We start from the raw sequence: 17,340 nt of genomic DNA, 5'->3' as shown, positions 1-17,340 counted from the left end.
AGCTCCCTGCAGTCTAAAATTACTTTTAAATTCTATCTTAACAAGGCTTCATCCTGAAAGGGAGGTTAGTTATTAAACAGAATGTTTGGGTGTTTTACTTATCAACATGACCATACTTTGAGGGTCGGGCTTTTTACTTTAAAAAAAAAACAAAAAAAACCTGTCAATTACTTGAATCACTTTAAGTCTTTCAAATATGATCTCTTTCTCCGTACATATACACTTCATCCATGCGTATGTACAGAAATATATGTACACATTGTAATCTGTGGCACTGTGTCACCAGATGTTTCAAACACAGTTTAATACTAATAATCTAAAAGGAAGAAATTTATTGTAAGTGGTGCTGTCTATAAAAGACAAATTGATAAACTATGAGGTTTCTTTTATCTGACTTTTTATCCAGTAATCCTTTTTTTCTTTCCCCATCATTAATACTTAACCTGAAACATCAGAAGAACAAGCTTATTGGTGAAAATGGCACAAACCTGGCAAACACATGCATGGATGGGTGGCAGTTTCACAGACAAGAACAAACGAAATGAATACAACACTGCAGAGTCCGATCTTACTCCCATCAAACCTAATGGCAAAAACCCAATTAAACTTCAATGGGAGCATGATCAGGCACATCAAGTGCTTTAAACTCTTGACTGGAATAATCACAGACAGATGGAAAAACAACAATGCACTGCAATGCTTAGCCTACCCCTTGCTTCCCATTATTCCTAATTGGCATCTTGAAAGAGCAGGCAAGGAAAAAACAAGTAGTTTAATGCAGTGCACACTAAACATAGAAAATTCAGATAACATTTTTTTTATAAGAGAATTTTACAGAAACTCAGGGCATTTTAGAACTGAAAGACCTCCAACTATCTTATTACTCATCGAAGATGTGGATGTAATTATCTTCTTAATTTCAGACAACAGACTATGCAAGCAAGCAAGGGAAGAAATGCAAATCAAAATTGAACGTGCATGTTTTAGAAAGAATCAATATAAACTACAACTATTACAAGATTCACATTCTTTGCAATGGCTAGAATTTTTTGTATAAAGAAAGAACAGGTCTGGCTTTAATATATCAGAAAAATGAAAATAGTGAGAAGAAACTTAGGAGTTTTGCATGTAACATATCATTTAAGCATGAGGATAATAAGAGAAGGATTTTACATTTTAACCTCACTGTAAGATTCTTATTCAGAATAAATATTTAGTTAGCAAAGTATGTCAACAGAAAGACCATGAGACTCCTACAAAACTTACTGGCCTTGCTCTTCAAATGTTCTGTTTGGGATAACAATTACATGCTCCAGCCCTGAATTCTGTGAAGATTCCAGAGTTTCTTAATACAGAGATCATTTCAAGGTAATATCCATAGAGTATTTCAATTTTACTGTTTGGGTGAGGGCAACAGTTTCTTTCCTACCCTCGTACATCTTCCCGCTTAATAATGACCTTTGGCTTATCTTATGCTGACTCTTCCTGTTTCTTTCAATGTATCACTCTCTTATTTGATGGCCTTGGGTCCATCATTTCATAAACATGCAGAACATCCACCTTTCTGCCTCTAGCATTTCTTTTCTTCACTTTAGCATACAAGAACAGTTAGCAGCAGCCCAACGTTTTGCCCACGTGCCTCCAAACAAGCTTCATTCCAAGACAGAAGCAATATAGAATAGATAGAAAAGCCTCTCTTTTTATTTATGTATTTATTTTTTTAATAACTATTTGTTGCCCCACTGGACTTTGGATGATGACAGTATATAATTAGGCAAAAATGATATAACATTTCGCATTGGTGACATTATCAAAAACGATAATGTCACCAATGCAAAAGTGTCAAATGTTCAACTGTGATACAAAATTCCTGTCACACAGCAGCTCCAAAATGTACTGAATAAATTGTCAACTGCATACCTCATAACTAAAATGAAACCTGATAAACATATAAATTATATTCTGTTAAGTCTTGCCTAATAATGTGCTAGGGAAATAAATAATAAGTTGCAGAAATATTTTCAATTCTTATGCTTTCACTGGTGCTTAAAGCATTCCATATTTGTTGGACAGCAAGAACATCAAACATTATTGAAAAGGACCCTTCCCTTAAAGGAAACCCTTGTGATGCTGACAAAGAGCAGAGAACAAAATACAATTAATCTGACATTACCAGAATAAAGGAATAGAGCTACTTACAAAGATCCCAAACATAGTTTACTTGCAAGACACTGTTCCCAAACCCAGCAGGGCAGATTCCTTTGCCTATTTTGCAAACTAAGTGTGAGAGAAGGGCTTGGATCGTTCTTAATCATGCACAGTTATCACATACATTAGTAAATCTCCACTTCTAGCTGTTCTCCTCTCTATCCTTTTTCCATTTTTGTCCCCAGTTTTCTCCTGGCACTGTTTTCTTGGGAGAATACCTTTTGTTTTTATGAGGAAGAGTAATTGGTATTGTGGGCACCTTTCGGCAGCAGAGCATTTGATCTCTCTATCTGTGTGATAATGCTCCTGTGTGCAGAGTAGGCATAGGAAGTGCAATCCTGAGTTTCAAATTAGCACACTAAATTTAAGGTGTTTTTTCTGTCAGCATTGTGACTGTGTTGTATATTATTTTTATCAAATTGATAAAAATAAGTAATCACTAATAATTTCGCTGATTGTTACAGTAATCAAATACTTTAAAAGTAAAGAAACAGTTCTGTATGTAAACAACAAATTTCCTACAGAAACACCATAGCACTTTGTCACAAACATGTAACATGAATATTATAATTTTATGGTGCAACCATGCATGCATTATTCTGCGTAACAGAAATGGATGGACAGATACTGCATTTTATTTTAGATAGTCAGACACAGGCATACACAGAAATCAACTGGGTTATTAAATTAAAAAAAAAATTACATGCAAGAAATTACTTTGTCAGATCCTTCAAATTTTATTACTTTCAGTAATGAGCTAAAAATAATTAGTCACTTTTTTCAACTTTTTTTTTATTTTTTAGTCTGCTTAAAATTTCAGTATTTTTATATTCAACTTCTGGGCACACTGAAGGAATTTGAAGCAGATTCTGCAAGTACTTAAACTTTTGATATGATATTGCTTTCATGAAGCGTATGGAAAAATAAGTCTTTACTATTGAGAGGAAAGTTTATTAGGAACAGGCATAAATGCCATCACACACACACACACACACACACACACACAAAAAAAAAAAAAAAAAAAAAAGGAAAAGAAGAGATGAAATCTTAGACTTGTAGATTTCAAAGAAAATGATGTTGCCGTTGACTTCAGTGAAGTCACAACTCCATTTGGGGGTGCTAGGTGCTTTTAAGGGATAAACGGATCATTATTACTTACACTGCTAAAAGTAGGCTGTTACATATGCATAAGAATTCAGAAGAGAGATAAGAAAAAATTATTGAGGGAAACCAGCTTCAAGGATATACTAAAATTGTTCACTAGTACTACAGGAAACGGAGAACCAGGAAGGAAAAAAAATTAAAACTGGCTGACTTGGAATCACACAAATAGACTAGAAAATATCAAAAGATCCATACAGCAGAGTAACAAATACTGAAATAACAACTGGAATAAATATGCAAACCAACAGAATATCCAACACAAAATAGACTTCAGTCCAAAAAGACATGCACAAGAGTGCAAGTGATTTGAACAGGAACATAAATATGACAGATGCTATCTATGATACATAAAAGAAGGGTTCTGTCCTCCAAAGGGAAAAGGTCTGACCACCTGTGTGCTGGATGGTAGAGGAGGTAATATAAGGTGTTATACTACTTACAATCGATTTATGACTGGATTCAAAACACTGTTAGATGATAACTGCAAGAGAAACTACGAGATATTTTGTGGGACTCTTCTCCTATATGTAAGTCGTGGCATATCTAATGCATGGTTATAAGCTACAAAATTTAGCTGTAGTAGACTCCAAAGCTGGACTCCCAGTCCACCAACATTAACAGTAATATTCCCACTAACTTCAGTGAAGGCAATATCTTTTTTAATGCAGATTATCATATGATTTAACAAGCTAAAAAAAAGAAAAAGTTCTCATATATGTACTATCCCAAATATATGATCATTCCAAAAAGGATTACTATTTAAACTTTTCTTGTTAATTGCTATTACAATCCAGTTGCATCATTATTTCTGTCCTGTGATGCTGGATGCATTAATAGTCTCAACCAAAAAATAGGAAGTGCTCTCTACAGAGAAAATATTTGGTTACTGCTCTTCATCAAACAGAAAAGGGAACACAAGGAAGTCAAAAGGATAGATACTGAGCAACTAAAGGAGGCTTTAGCAAGAATAATAATGCTTAGCAAGCCGAAGTAATGTTATTTGGCTTGTCAAGCACTGCTGCTTATGTTCATCATCATATATTTCAGCAATTTCTTGGGTTAAATATGTTTCTATATTCTTAATTGCATACGCTGAATGAACACAGTCTTGCATGAGTAAAACTGACATGAACTATTTTAGCCATTCTGATTTTAAAAATACTAGCAGTTAGTTCCTAGATATTATTATTTGCCTAATCAATTCAGTCAGTTAAGGCAAACTAAATAAATTAGAAGTTATTTAAGTTTGAAGGATCCAATAAAGTACTCGAGATGGAGGAAGTGAAAAGCAAAGAAAACCAAATAAAACAAAGTTAACTGCATGCTTCTCTAACGTAGAAGTTGAGGACCTAAAGGCTAGGATGTTCGGATTTTTTAAGAAATATTATATGCATTTTTTAATATATTTCATGGCCTTGAAGTCCACAAAGCTCATTTATTTGGATATAACAGATATAGCACAGTGACCATTGGAAGTATTCTGCAAGGCTTCACAGAGGAAGAGCACAACACAGTAAGGTAATGGATCCTCATGCTTTATATGTTACAGAGGACATCTTAAAAAGAACTTACAGGATTGTACATCTGATTGAACAACTGTTCAGCTTGCTACATTGCAAAGTTGGAAGGGAGTGAAGCACAGACAGGAAAAGAAGGAAAGATCCAGGAAAACAGCATTAGCTCAACAAAACCAGTGCATTTGCACAGAAGACCTTGTAATAGAAAAGTAGAAATTTAAGATTCTAAACATTCCTTGGTGAAAGTGAGAGGCACTGGGGAACCATAAATGTTGACTTTGGCTCCTAAAAAAGAATAGCTGGAGTAAGAAATTTAAGGTTTGTGTTACTTTCCCTTTCTCAAGTTAAATAACCCATGAAATAAAGAAAGGTGTCCACTTTTGATGATACATTAAGTGCTGCTCTCAAGCAATGAATCATGAGAAGTGCTTTTGGCTGAGGCTGCAATTTATCACCAAAGCTTCAAAGATGGCAATAATAAGTGATTGATTAAATTTTATCATTATATTTATTACTTTTGTTTAACACAATACTGAATTTTCTATGCAGAATGACTTTTCAACAGTACAGCTTAACAAAAAGTCCTTTGGCAACTGCAAATATGTCAGTAAGCAACTAAATTTAAGATAATGACAAACAAAAGGAGGATATTCTGAAGTGGGTAATAAGATTACATGTAAATATATATATACACACACATTAGATATATATATATATATACATATGGACACGCATAGAAAGTACTTAGCTACCTATTCAGTTAATTCCTGCTGTTCTTTCACTAATAGCAACACAATGTAAGTCAAGAAGTCATCTGTGGAATTTTGGCACAGAAAGCATTGAACATTCTTCTTTTTCTTGTTTTATGATTTTTTTTTAAACTTCCTGAATTTCAGTCCTTCATCTTTGTCTTAAATTGTCTAATACACATTCTTAATGCTTTAAATATTATTTTGTGCACCAAAATATTGCATGGTCATTTGAATAATTACTCATTATAAACACCTTATTTATTACTTCAAACATGTCCACTCTTTAAAATGAATAGTGTTTTCTCACTGAAAAGCAAATACAGCTGAGTTAAAAAATAAAAAGTATTTGTATTTGATAAGATTCAATTAAAAAAGCAAACTTCTTATCAAAAAATGAATCTTTTTCTCTCACACACACACAAAAAAAAAAAAAAAAAAAAAAAAAGGATATGGAAAAAGGAGGAAAAAAGAAGAGAAACAAACAAACAAAATCTGATTTTGATTATACTTGTCCCTTGTACACATTTTCTTTCAGGCACAGCTCTTACTACCACTAGCACTCATGGAAAATTGTAAATCCTAGCAGTTAAGTGCATTATATTCATACCTACTAACAGAACTTGGTAAAACATATAAATCAAAATTTAACTATGATCGTTTTAAAATATCTTAATGAAAAGTGCTTTATCTGTACCATACTAGAGAAAAGAATCATAAGTTGCAGTCAAGTTTTTCAAACTAAGTAACAATCTTGTGTCACCCTAAAAGGAGATACAGACTATGCTTCCAGCTTCCTTTGTGTTTAATGTTCATAAATAAGCACAATTACGAGGCATCTAGGTTAATTGACTCTGAAGTATGCTGCTGATGCTCCCTCCTATTTTAAGTCAGACACAGACAAGAATAACCCAGTTTTCTGTTTCAGTTAGTTTTCTAAAAAGTGAAAACATGGTGAAGGTAGATTTCTAGGGACCAATTAATTTTAACACAAGATATTTACAGGTTTGAACATAAAATATTTTATTAGTGAAAATGTGAGTTGAAAATTACTGTTTCGAGTCTACTAGTATTAACAGTCACTGTTTCTATTCAACTAAACATGCCCACAAAGAAGGTTGTTACTACATTTTATTGTGGAAATACCTGGTCTCCTACAAATGTTGGGTGAATTTCCATCGGAGCTTTATGCTCTATTTATGATATAATAAAGCTATTATGTTTTCAACTTTCTTTTAATAATCCTTTGTATTTATACACAAGGAACATACTACCTTTTCTATATGAAAGATGCCCTAGACTTCTTCGATTTTTATAAGTGCTTATTTTTCCATGACCACATGATGTGTTTGTATGTGCAGCCATAAAAGATTGACTTAGGATCTCAGGTTCTTCCAGGATATTTTTATTTTTGAAGTTATCTGTGCCTTAGGAATTTTTTTGTTTGTTTGTTCATTTGTTTCACTAGGTGTTGTCTAATTGTAGACAAATGAGATATTTTAGATTGTAATAAAGTATATTTTATAGTGAAGTACAATGTAAATGCATACATTTTCTAATGAAAGAAAATTAAAAAGTAGGAATCGCATGAAAACACTTCAGGTTCATATTCTAACATATTCTAATTCAGGTATCAATAGCACTTTTAAACTATGTAACTTATAAAGTAGTTGTGTTTAACTAAAAGCTTTTGTATGCGTTATTTGAAAAGATTCTTTCTGTTCATCTCTACAACTAATACAATACAGGCTACCGCAGACATTCAAAAACACATTCAAAGAATAGAATTCTCAGTTTTACATTCCAGTATCCTTTTTTACACTTTACAAGAACTTCTTCACAGATAATGTAAATACCCTTCAACAATCTTGTACCAAAATCCTGCTTAAAGAGCAGTACTACTCAACCTGCGTCCAAAAGAAAAATTCAGAATATTATCCAAATAGTGGCAGCATTCATAGAATAAATGAATACTTTTCTAGAAAATGAAACATCAAAAATCAATGTTTGCTCCACACTTAAGAATTGCAGAAAGCAAACATACTGCCTAAACCCATCAAACACATCATGACATTGGCATTTGAACAGGGAGCAGACATTACCAATGACACAGAAAAAAACAAAAAAACAATGTATGGAAGAAACAGCATAAACGAACTTGCAAATCATTTAAGCAAAGAATATTGTAACGCATAAATTAACGCATACATTTAAATGAAACCACATTATAAAATACAGCATTTGTATGTTTTCCTTCAGCTGCTTGCTTCCACTACCTGAATTGAAATAATGAACTGATAGCTGAAGTAAGCTTTGTACTATTTTGCTTTATTATCATGAACACACATACGTCAACAAAGCCACAGAATGCGGAAATAAAGCCTAACTAGAATTTCCATCTTAGAAGCAGACTTTTTTCATTAGAAAGTGCTGCTTTAATTATTTCTTATGCTATAAGCATTTCCATTTACTTCTAATCAAGGTATAAATTAATTCATATACAAATTGCTGGTCTGATAATTTCTCTCCGCCCTTCTACTTTCCCTCCAACATCCTGTTCCCAGTTCACTGATTTGCCCCAGATTCTCAGAATTCTCTCACAGAGGCATTCAATATAATTTTGGAGGTTTCTAGTGGCTTTGGTAAAAGTCTCTTAAAATAAAAGTTAGAAGTATTTTATGCAAGCATCAGCAAACAGTATGGGTAGATTTAGAATTACTCTAGAAGAGTAAGTTAGTCAATCTATTCAAAATGAGAGGTTTTGTATCTTTTGGCAGGGTTTGTTTTTTTCCTGATTATAGCTAGATTTTGTTTGTTTTTAAGATGGAACTTACCTTTTTCAACTGTGCTTCCAACTTACTACACTCTTCTTTCTTTTGTTCTATGGCTATTTCTAAAGACTTAAGTTTGGAGTCTCTTTTCAGCCCTGCTGATGCCAATGAAGATGCATGTTCTTTGAGATCGATTAAACTAGACTGAAAAATGACCAAGAGCAAGAAGTTAATTCCTAGTCACCGGGACACTAACTTATTGCCATCTTATTAATCACTTTGATGCTGTTCCCCCCAGTTCCCCAAAAAGAGTTGACACAAAGATAAGCATTTATAGCCAAAGACAGTATTTTAAGAGTACAACTGACAGAACCACAGGAGCTGGCATATAGTGAAACACAGAAACATTCATAATACAGGCTAATTGACATTATATTCTGGAGGTGCAATTATTTTGAAGTCTATTGATCTGATTGACAAGTGAAAACAAGCAACAATGTAATCTCTGAGCCTTCTGGATGCTTATGGAGAGGGAAATGTAGAGAAGACAATACACATCTATGCAAAAAGTGAAGCAATATTTTATGCACAGAAGTGAGGACTATGAAGAATGCCTAAGAAAACAGCAGTTCAGAAGCTGGCCATTGAAGTAGCAAAATTTCAGTACTTTAAATGATTCAAGAGTAATCCTAATGCACTTCCTTTCATCACCATGACACAGAAGAATATAGATTTTATTGTGAAGACTGACCTCTTTTTCTGTCAGTTCAGCTTGTAAAGCATTAACTTTCTCCTTCAAGTCTTTGTTTTCCTTTTTATAAGATTCAATTTCTTCAAGTCTTTCTCTGTCATCTCGCTCCCTTTGCTCCTTCAAGCGTTCTATTATTCTTTCCTAACAAGGGAAAGAATAGCAAAATGCAAAAGTTGGGTATCATTTTAAGAAAAAGTATAATAAAATTTCTTTACATTAAGTAGCAATTAGAAAAAACAGCCTTCAGAAACAGAGGAATATTAAAGTCTATGATATTGAAGTCAGTGGAAGATTTCTTCTGTCAATAACTCCAGATCAAGATTTAAAATACTTGTTGAGGGTATCTGCACAGAAACTGCATTAAATACGTATGCTGCCCTGAGCGTGCCTTATGTTGTGACAGACACAGAAAGTTATTCAACTCAGTAATGTATTTGCTGTATTTGTAAGTGATTGAAGTCTTTGTATGTAAGTTCAAAACAGAAAGGCATGACTGGTTTGCTCAGATTGAGTTTGGTTGTTTTGATTGCTAGTAGCCTCTACACAGGCTGCAAGATGAGTTTTAATGACTCCAAATATAATCAGAAATCAATCACTGTAAGTTGTCTAAAATGCAGAAAAAATATCCTACCCAATTTACGATATCCATTCTTTATCAAATTGATAGTGACTCTGCATGTTTAAATTCAGCCATGTTTTTCAATATTTTGCTGACTTATATTGGCTATAAGGACTGCTGAAATCACCCGTTGGTAACTGGACAATTAATTTTAAAAGGTAAATGCAAAAAATTAAAAGCGTTAGTATGGGTTTTGTTAAGTCTTGACTATATTCATCAAAATCACTTTCTACCAATCCATTTGGCAAAACATTCGGCTTCTCAAAGGGATGTTAATCTATTTGGAATTTCTAATATGTGTCACTTATTTAAAAGCTAACTGTAGACTCCACTGTATTTGCAATTAAGCATGTTTGGCTTTCAAGTTCAATTTCATTTTTTTATAGTTCTATGTTCTTACTTTAAATGTTTAAAAATAAACTTCCTTTTGTGTTATGTCTTAATAGTAAACAAATTATTATGTGCTACAGGTTGCTACAGATCAAATATTGAAAGCAGACATGGAGTATAAACAGAATATAGATGTAAATGACAAATGTCATTTGCTAAATGACTAATCTGGTTTTGGACACGAAACCAGACCTAGGTGCAAAATATGTTCTGTATTGGTTCCCCTTGTAGAACCAATTCAATTCAAACATTTATGCTCCAAATTATTTTTTTTCCTTCCAATTATGTAACATTGGCTATCAGTTGTTATTCTTTGTTTTACCAATATTTGGAATAAAAAGCACATCACACATGTGTTATAATGTTGTATATTATTAGGAGTTTTTAAATAATCAGATTAAGATCTTTACTAAATATCTATGCCTATGATTGCAAATGTATTTGGAATCTCTTCAATATATCGGAAGACAATCAGCACTGTATTGAAGAATCTTGTAATATGATTACTGGAACAGTTATTTTGTGTTGCTGAATTCCTGAGGAAAACCTTTTCAAAAAGCTGAAATCATGCTGCTGCTTTCTTTCTGTATCCAGTATTCCCCTGACAAGAGGAATTCCATTCACAAGACTTAGCTAGCGGAACATACCTGCTTAGAGAATTAGCATTACTGTGAAAATCTTCGTATAAAATAGCAAAGACTGCCATATTTGAAAATCATAGCCCTTTTGTTTAATTTTACTTAGAAAGAAAAATACAATGATGACATACTACGTTCTCCTTAGGGGGAAAAAAAACCCAAAAGTAGCCAAAACTGAAAAATGCTTGGCTCCGTGTAATTAAGCGTTTCCAAGGCTGTACCAACACCTGGCAGGATTTCATACGGAAATGTTCATGCACATAGATCGCTCTGAAAATAATGCCTCCTTTTTATTTCCATGGAAACTACAGCAGATGTACTGAGCACAATACCACTGTTTCATAGAGTAAATTCTAAGCTACACAACAGTATTTTTTCTTCTAAAACAAATTAAACACGCGCTTATTTCATTTTATTAATAAAATAGTATACATTTTTCTTCATTCAATCACAAAAGAAGACTGATTTGCTTGTCAGCTGCATAAAGCTAAATGTCAAAAACATGTGTTAAAAGGCCCTAATATACCATGTTTTATTTGATTAACAACTAGCTTACAGAAATCCCAACAATGTGTTCTTGTTTCAGTCTTATTTGCATTGGCAAGCTTTCCTATGCACTAATCTAGGACCTCACAGGTCTAATCTATTTGCACTTTATCACAGAAGCAGGAACTGAATTACCACAGCATATAGCTCTATTATCAGGCATACTCAATTGCTTATCTTCTGTATGCTGCTACAGTAGGACCAACTTTATGAATATCAGCTTCATGAAAGCAGCCTCTTGAGCTGCTTTGGACCAGCGCAAGAGCTGAGATATTCTTTGAAAAGTTTCTCGTTAAAACATCAAGGGAGCTGATAGCATTTCTGCATATTTTAAAGTTGAATTTTTTATTTGTTTTTTAAGAGGAGTGAATTTATTTTTGGTTTATTGCAATGCAATCTACATTGTCAAGAATTTTCAGCACCTGGAGAGTCTCTAAGCTTATGTGTAAGGAATTGAAAGAGTACATTTTTTCAGTGAGCTCTAAATGTGCTCAAAAATACCTAAAGTTATATTGGTTCACTTCTGATTCCCAAAAGAGAAAAAATGATATCAGCAATAGCATTTGAAAAATAAAGATTACAGTTCACTACAGAAAATTTTGATTAGTTTATACATCTATAGTACATCCAAGCTGTCTAATCTCATAATGTGAAAGAAAATTGGAGAGAGATACTTGAGAAAATCTACCTTTCATGAAGAGTTAAAGTCCTATTTTCTTGTTCAGAGCTTAAATCTCAGTCTGAGTACTTTCAAAAACAATGAAACATTTCCATTTTGAAACTTTAAAAAGAGCTTCATAATACTTCATAATACTTGAAGAGCTTCAAAATCATATAATTTCATTATATGATCCAGTTTTAATTTTTCTTATTTGCATAAAATAAGGAACTAAAATTAGTATTAGTGAACTCTGGTTAATTAAACTGATATAAATAAATTTCAGCTCCATTTTAAATGATCTTCCCAATGTGTTCATTGACTTTTATTTATTTGTGTACAAACTAAAATTCTGACAACCAGGGAATTTAACAATGAAGGTAAAGTCAAAAGCTGTGTGTAACATCAGACAAGATGTAGCTGCAAAATAGGTCTGATGTCATTTCTAGAGTGGGGGAAGGGATTAGCTTATAGAGGATTTAACCTGTAAAGAAATAGGGGGTATATAAACACTGGCAATCATTGTACGTCCTTAGAAATTCTGTATTGTTGAATGAAAGCAGCATTCTTGCTTGACAGCATTGCAAATTTAAATTGATAATTTACGTATTATAATTATTTTAAGATTAAGAAGTTACTAAGAAACTACAATCAAGCGTTCTTGTTTTGGGCAAAAATTTATTCTGTATTTCTAACTGTATTTGCAGTGGAAAAAGTTAATAAATTGATAAAGTCTGCTGATATTAAAAACTGAGAAGCAGCTAGGATAAACTGAAAAATTGGATACAGTTAAAGATGAGACATCAATGTGAAAATAAACTGCCAAGGTATTAATTCCAAAAGAAATAAGGAATGTATACATCACAACTCATTTAGAACTTCCAGAAGAAGCTTACTGGTTTCTTTTAATGTATAAAAATATGTCCCAGAGACTACACTTAAGATTGAGAAACCTACCCTTGAAAGCATGGCCTAAATGAAGCTTGCAGACTTACAAAGATAGCACTGCTTAAGTGACTGAAACAGTCATCAAATACCACAACACAATTCAGCTTCATGACATTTCTTAAAAGCGATGTCTTGCAAAATAATACTGTTGTCTTCATCACTGACTTTTTTTGACTTTTTTTTAAGCAAGTGAACTAATTTGTACTGAATTCAGCCTTAGAGAATCCATGCAACTTCTCCTCAACGCCACTTGGGGGGGGGGGGGGGGAAAAAAAAAAAAAGCAGAAAAAACAAATCACTTTGCTTTTAAAAAGTATCTGCTCATATATATCCATGAAATTCCAAATGAAGTAGACAAAAAATGAAAAAAAAAAAAATAATAAAATTCAGAGGATTTGCATCTAGCATTCAAAGAAAATCTAACTTTTCCAAAACAGTAAAACTAGCATCATTAAAAAGAATTTGAATCTTCATTTCAGAAATCTGAAAATTCCACAACATCAGGATCTGAAGTGTTCATTACATTTAATTTTTCACATGCGGAAAGAAAATCTATAGCCCAACTTTCCACATTGCTGTATTAAAAAATACTGCATCTTGAATTTAGTGAAATTTTAGTTTCTATAACTGAGATTAATAGAATATTTAGTTTCACATTATATTAAAAACATCTCAAAAATCATAAAAGCTTCTATACTTATTTCATTAAATTTTAGAATGACACTGGTATAAAAAGGCATGAAAACAGTTAACTTCCATCACTCACTAATTTTCACTTTATCTTCACTCAATATTTCTTCAACTTTTCTATTTCTAGTAGTAAGAAGTAGGCCAAAGATTCAACCGCATTTTCTCTTTGAACATATATAACTGAGGCAAAATGTGGGATACATGACTCCTTTGGCTTCCGATGGTGCACTTCATGCTCAAGTGCCAAGGAGAACTACTAACAAGTTTAACTCTGCTTTCTATACTGACATCAGTAGAACAGTGGTTAGAGAAGTGCTTTAAATTCTATGGGCAGATCAAGAAATTGATAACTTAGACTAATTTAGAGCAGATGATATCCAAGAAGAAAAGCAAATTAAAAAGCAATTCCTGACATTTACTTATAATATGCTGTGTCCAGATTTCTGATTTCCAAAATCATCCATATGAATTAACAGAAATTACTAGAAATGCCGTTTTTCCCCTGTTGTCTACCAAGCAAAGATGATTAAACACAAAGAAATAAAAAAATTAATCAGCAATGTAGGTGCTAATACCAACATCACAGTGACATTTTAAACTCTTATGTAGCCATGAATGCTGTCATTGTAGTACACACTGCAAAATGGCACATCATGTTTCAATTAGTTGAGCTCACCTGTGCACACTGAAGTGATATTACGAAGATCTGTTAGATGCAAAAAAAATTGAGTATTTATTTGTATTTTTTGGTTGGGTATTTTTTGCATAAATTCACTCCTCCTATACAAAGTAAACTGGTAGAAAAAAACCTTACTGAAATGGGTGGGCCAGCTTCTGTTCAAAAGCATGTAGTTTTTAAAGGGCAGGTGGAGGGGTAGGAAAGTCGGAAATAATTCTCCAGGATTCTTCTTGTTTCTCATTCAGTTTTGTTTCTAATATAAATTCCAGTTTCTGTTATACCTTAAGCATAGTGAACCAGTGATTCTGAGAGTGCCATGGGAGTAGCTGTCAATTGCTGTTGGCTCTTTAGTTTGGCTCTGTTTACCAAGCAAAATAACAGGATAATGAAGATCACAAAGCCATCAAAATATCTCGTTCTCTCCCTTCTATCAAAGGCAGGTGTCCATGCCTTTCAGTTTATGCAGGGAAAAAGCATTCCCTCCATCCAGAAAGGGAAAATTGTAATGTGTCTTGGGACATTACTCTATCCCCATTTAAAAGGATACCCTTTGATATCTCAGAATTCCATTTCACACCATCAGTCAGGAATCACTCCTTGTCCCTCATGCCAGAACAGAGCCCACCTGCTTTCCTGACAATGCCCATAGGCATCATTACAGGTGCCAGACCAACTGAAAAAGACATTTTCTGGACATGCTTCACCTGCAGGAGCAGCACATTATGTGCTGCTGCATAAGAACACATTACCTTTTCAGATAGAGCTTCTTCTAAGGTGGCTAGTGCTGTGTCTGTGTTACTAGAATCTGTCTGCAATGACTTCACTCTGTCCTTTAAATTAGTTAGTTGTTTGTCTTTGTCCCTAAGTTGCTCCTGTAGATTTTCAATCTGAAAATAAAAACAGATCATAATAATCATAAACCTTGTCTTACCATTCCATTAGAAAACTGGGCAATAGGAGCAAAGGAATGTGTACATGTTATACATACAATACACATACTTCAATATACTGTAAATTTATTTGTTATATAATACGAACATTTTAAACTTATATTCTCTGATTTGTTGTCCTTTGCTATAAAATAACATTTTCTAATAAATTAAAGAAAACAATATCAGCACAGTCAATCATTTTTTTATTTAAATATTTGTTATTAATCACTTTAAGGTACTGCATTATCTCAAATTCAAAGTAATTCAAAAGTATGTGTGGAATGGTCCCTTTAGATGATTCTAGCTGCAATAAGAGCAAAGAGAGCGGCAAAATTCAGTTCCTCAGTCCCAAATCAAGGAATAGGTGATAAAATAACCTACCTACCTAACAACAACAACTTCTATAATGCCGTGCTGTAAAATAAATTCATCCACACAGATGTCAGAGTGTTTATATTTCAAAAATCAAAACGAAACAAAACAAAACAGAAAAATGCAAAGAAGTCCACACTTTCTTTCCCTTTTATTTAACACCATGAAGACTTAAGTTGTGTTTCAGACAATAAAACTACTTAAAGCAGATCTAATTCTTCCTATAAAACTTCCTATAAATGCTGCTTTGCAAGTTAGAAAATTTTTGCTCAAACAATTGTCCACAAGGACCAGCTGGATCCTGGAAACAAGCCTGAACAAATGCACTCAGCTTCTGATGGTCATGGCAATCTTATTCCATGGCTGTAAGATACTGTGATCACAAAGCAGGTAAGGCAAGCAATTTTATTATTTGTGTACAATTTTATTAATTGTGTGTCAGTAGAATCAACCTCCCTTCTTGCTGTGCTCTCACTAATACATCACTGACATAAAACCTAAGCTTGCTTGATAACATTTAGCACAAATAGAAACAAATAATCAAAATACGCCTACATCTGTAAGGTAAGAGTAAGAACACTCTGTGAATGCAGAGCTTCCACTGTCTGCGGTGGCAGTCTAACTCACGAAATGTGTTACAAAAACTGAAATGAAAAATTGTGCCAAATCTTATAGGTATTAAGTTATGTTCCAGTTCTATAAAATACAAAGATGCACAAATGATTTAAGTGACTCCCTGTTTCTGAAAGAAAGGTTCTAACTGGAAGAACCTCTGACAAGACAGAACTTGAAAACTTAAGAAGTATGTTTAACAGATAAATGGAAGGTATATGGTTTCAGCAGACATGTTTATCAATCTATTGTCTTGGAATAAACAAATTAAATAACAAATGACCCTCACAAAAGACACATGGTGCAAATAAGAACCGGCTCCACAAAGTTTATGAAACTCCATGGGAGTTTACAAAGCAGAAGAATATTGTAGAAATTAAATACAGCATTCATCACTTTACTAGTTCCGCCCCCCCCCCCCACCTTTACAATACTTTGTTTTGATTCTTATTTTCAAAGATTTTATGAATTACAGCATATGGAAATCTGGGTCACATTCCCATGTCTGCAAACGACCTTGAGAACATATTGAGGTCTCTTGACTTTAACTGCTCTACAATATATGATGTATAGAAAAAGTTTAAAATATTCTATTTCTGAAGTTTTTTCATATAACATAAGATCCTCAAAAAATGCATTAGAGAAGGAGCACAGTTGTCAAAAGGCATACAAAGTGTTATCACAGAGCATAATACAACCATGCAACTGGTTTTCTTTCCTGACGTGGATTTAAACAAATTAGGAAACACTATTTTCTTTCAGAAGACATTACGCTATAGGACAGCAGAGCAGGAATCCAGCCTTCACTGATATCAACGCACATGCAATCCCCACACTTTCTGGTACTACTACTTTTCTAAGTACTGCCTTACTGCTCCCAGATCACACTTTCAGAAGGTATAACAAAAACATATCAAGTGCTGTGACTTTCAATGATAAAAACAGATGGAATTGAGCTGCTTCGTAGTTCTGTCTGTATGGACTGATCTTGCAGCATCAGAAATTTTGACCAAGGCTCTCTCCTTATCAGCCTTGATTTCTCAGTGGTAATCAGTCACAGTACAGAACAAAGCAAGTGGCTATGAATATCTATTTA

The 17,340-nt window shown here is 33.4% G+C and overlaps 1 protein-coding gene across 1 annotated transcript in view; it reads right to left on the bottom strand.

The window, feature by feature from the left end:
- ERC2 (ELKS/RAB6-interacting/CAST family member 2) overlaps nt 1–17,340 on the bottom strand; it is a 413,280-nt gene that overhangs the window by 255,070 nt on the left and 140,870 nt on the right. The window contains exons 7-9 of the mRNA XM_042823657.1: nt 15,078–15,215; nt 9,161–9,301; nt 8,473–8,613 (exon numbers count right to left, since the gene is read on the bottom strand). Of these exons, the coding sequence (XP_042679591.1) occupies nt 8,473–8,613; nt 9,161–9,301; nt 15,078–15,215 (420 nt within the window). The remainder of the gene's footprint in view (nt 1–8,472; nt 8,614–9,160; nt 9,302–15,077; nt 15,216–17,340) is intronic.

Source organism: Centrocercus urophasianus, unplaced genomic scaffold (genome assembly GCF_019232065.1).
Source record: "Centrocercus urophasianus isolate 14NV4802_14NV808 unplaced genomic scaffold, USGS_Curo_1.0 seq_22, whole genome shotgun sequence".
Classification (NCBI taxonomy): Eukaryota; Metazoa; Chordata; class Aves; order Galliformes; family Phasianidae; genus Centrocercus; species Centrocercus urophasianus.
The sequence above is the reverse complement of the archived record's forward strand: the minus strand, read 5'-3'. Positions and strand labels throughout refer to the sequence as shown.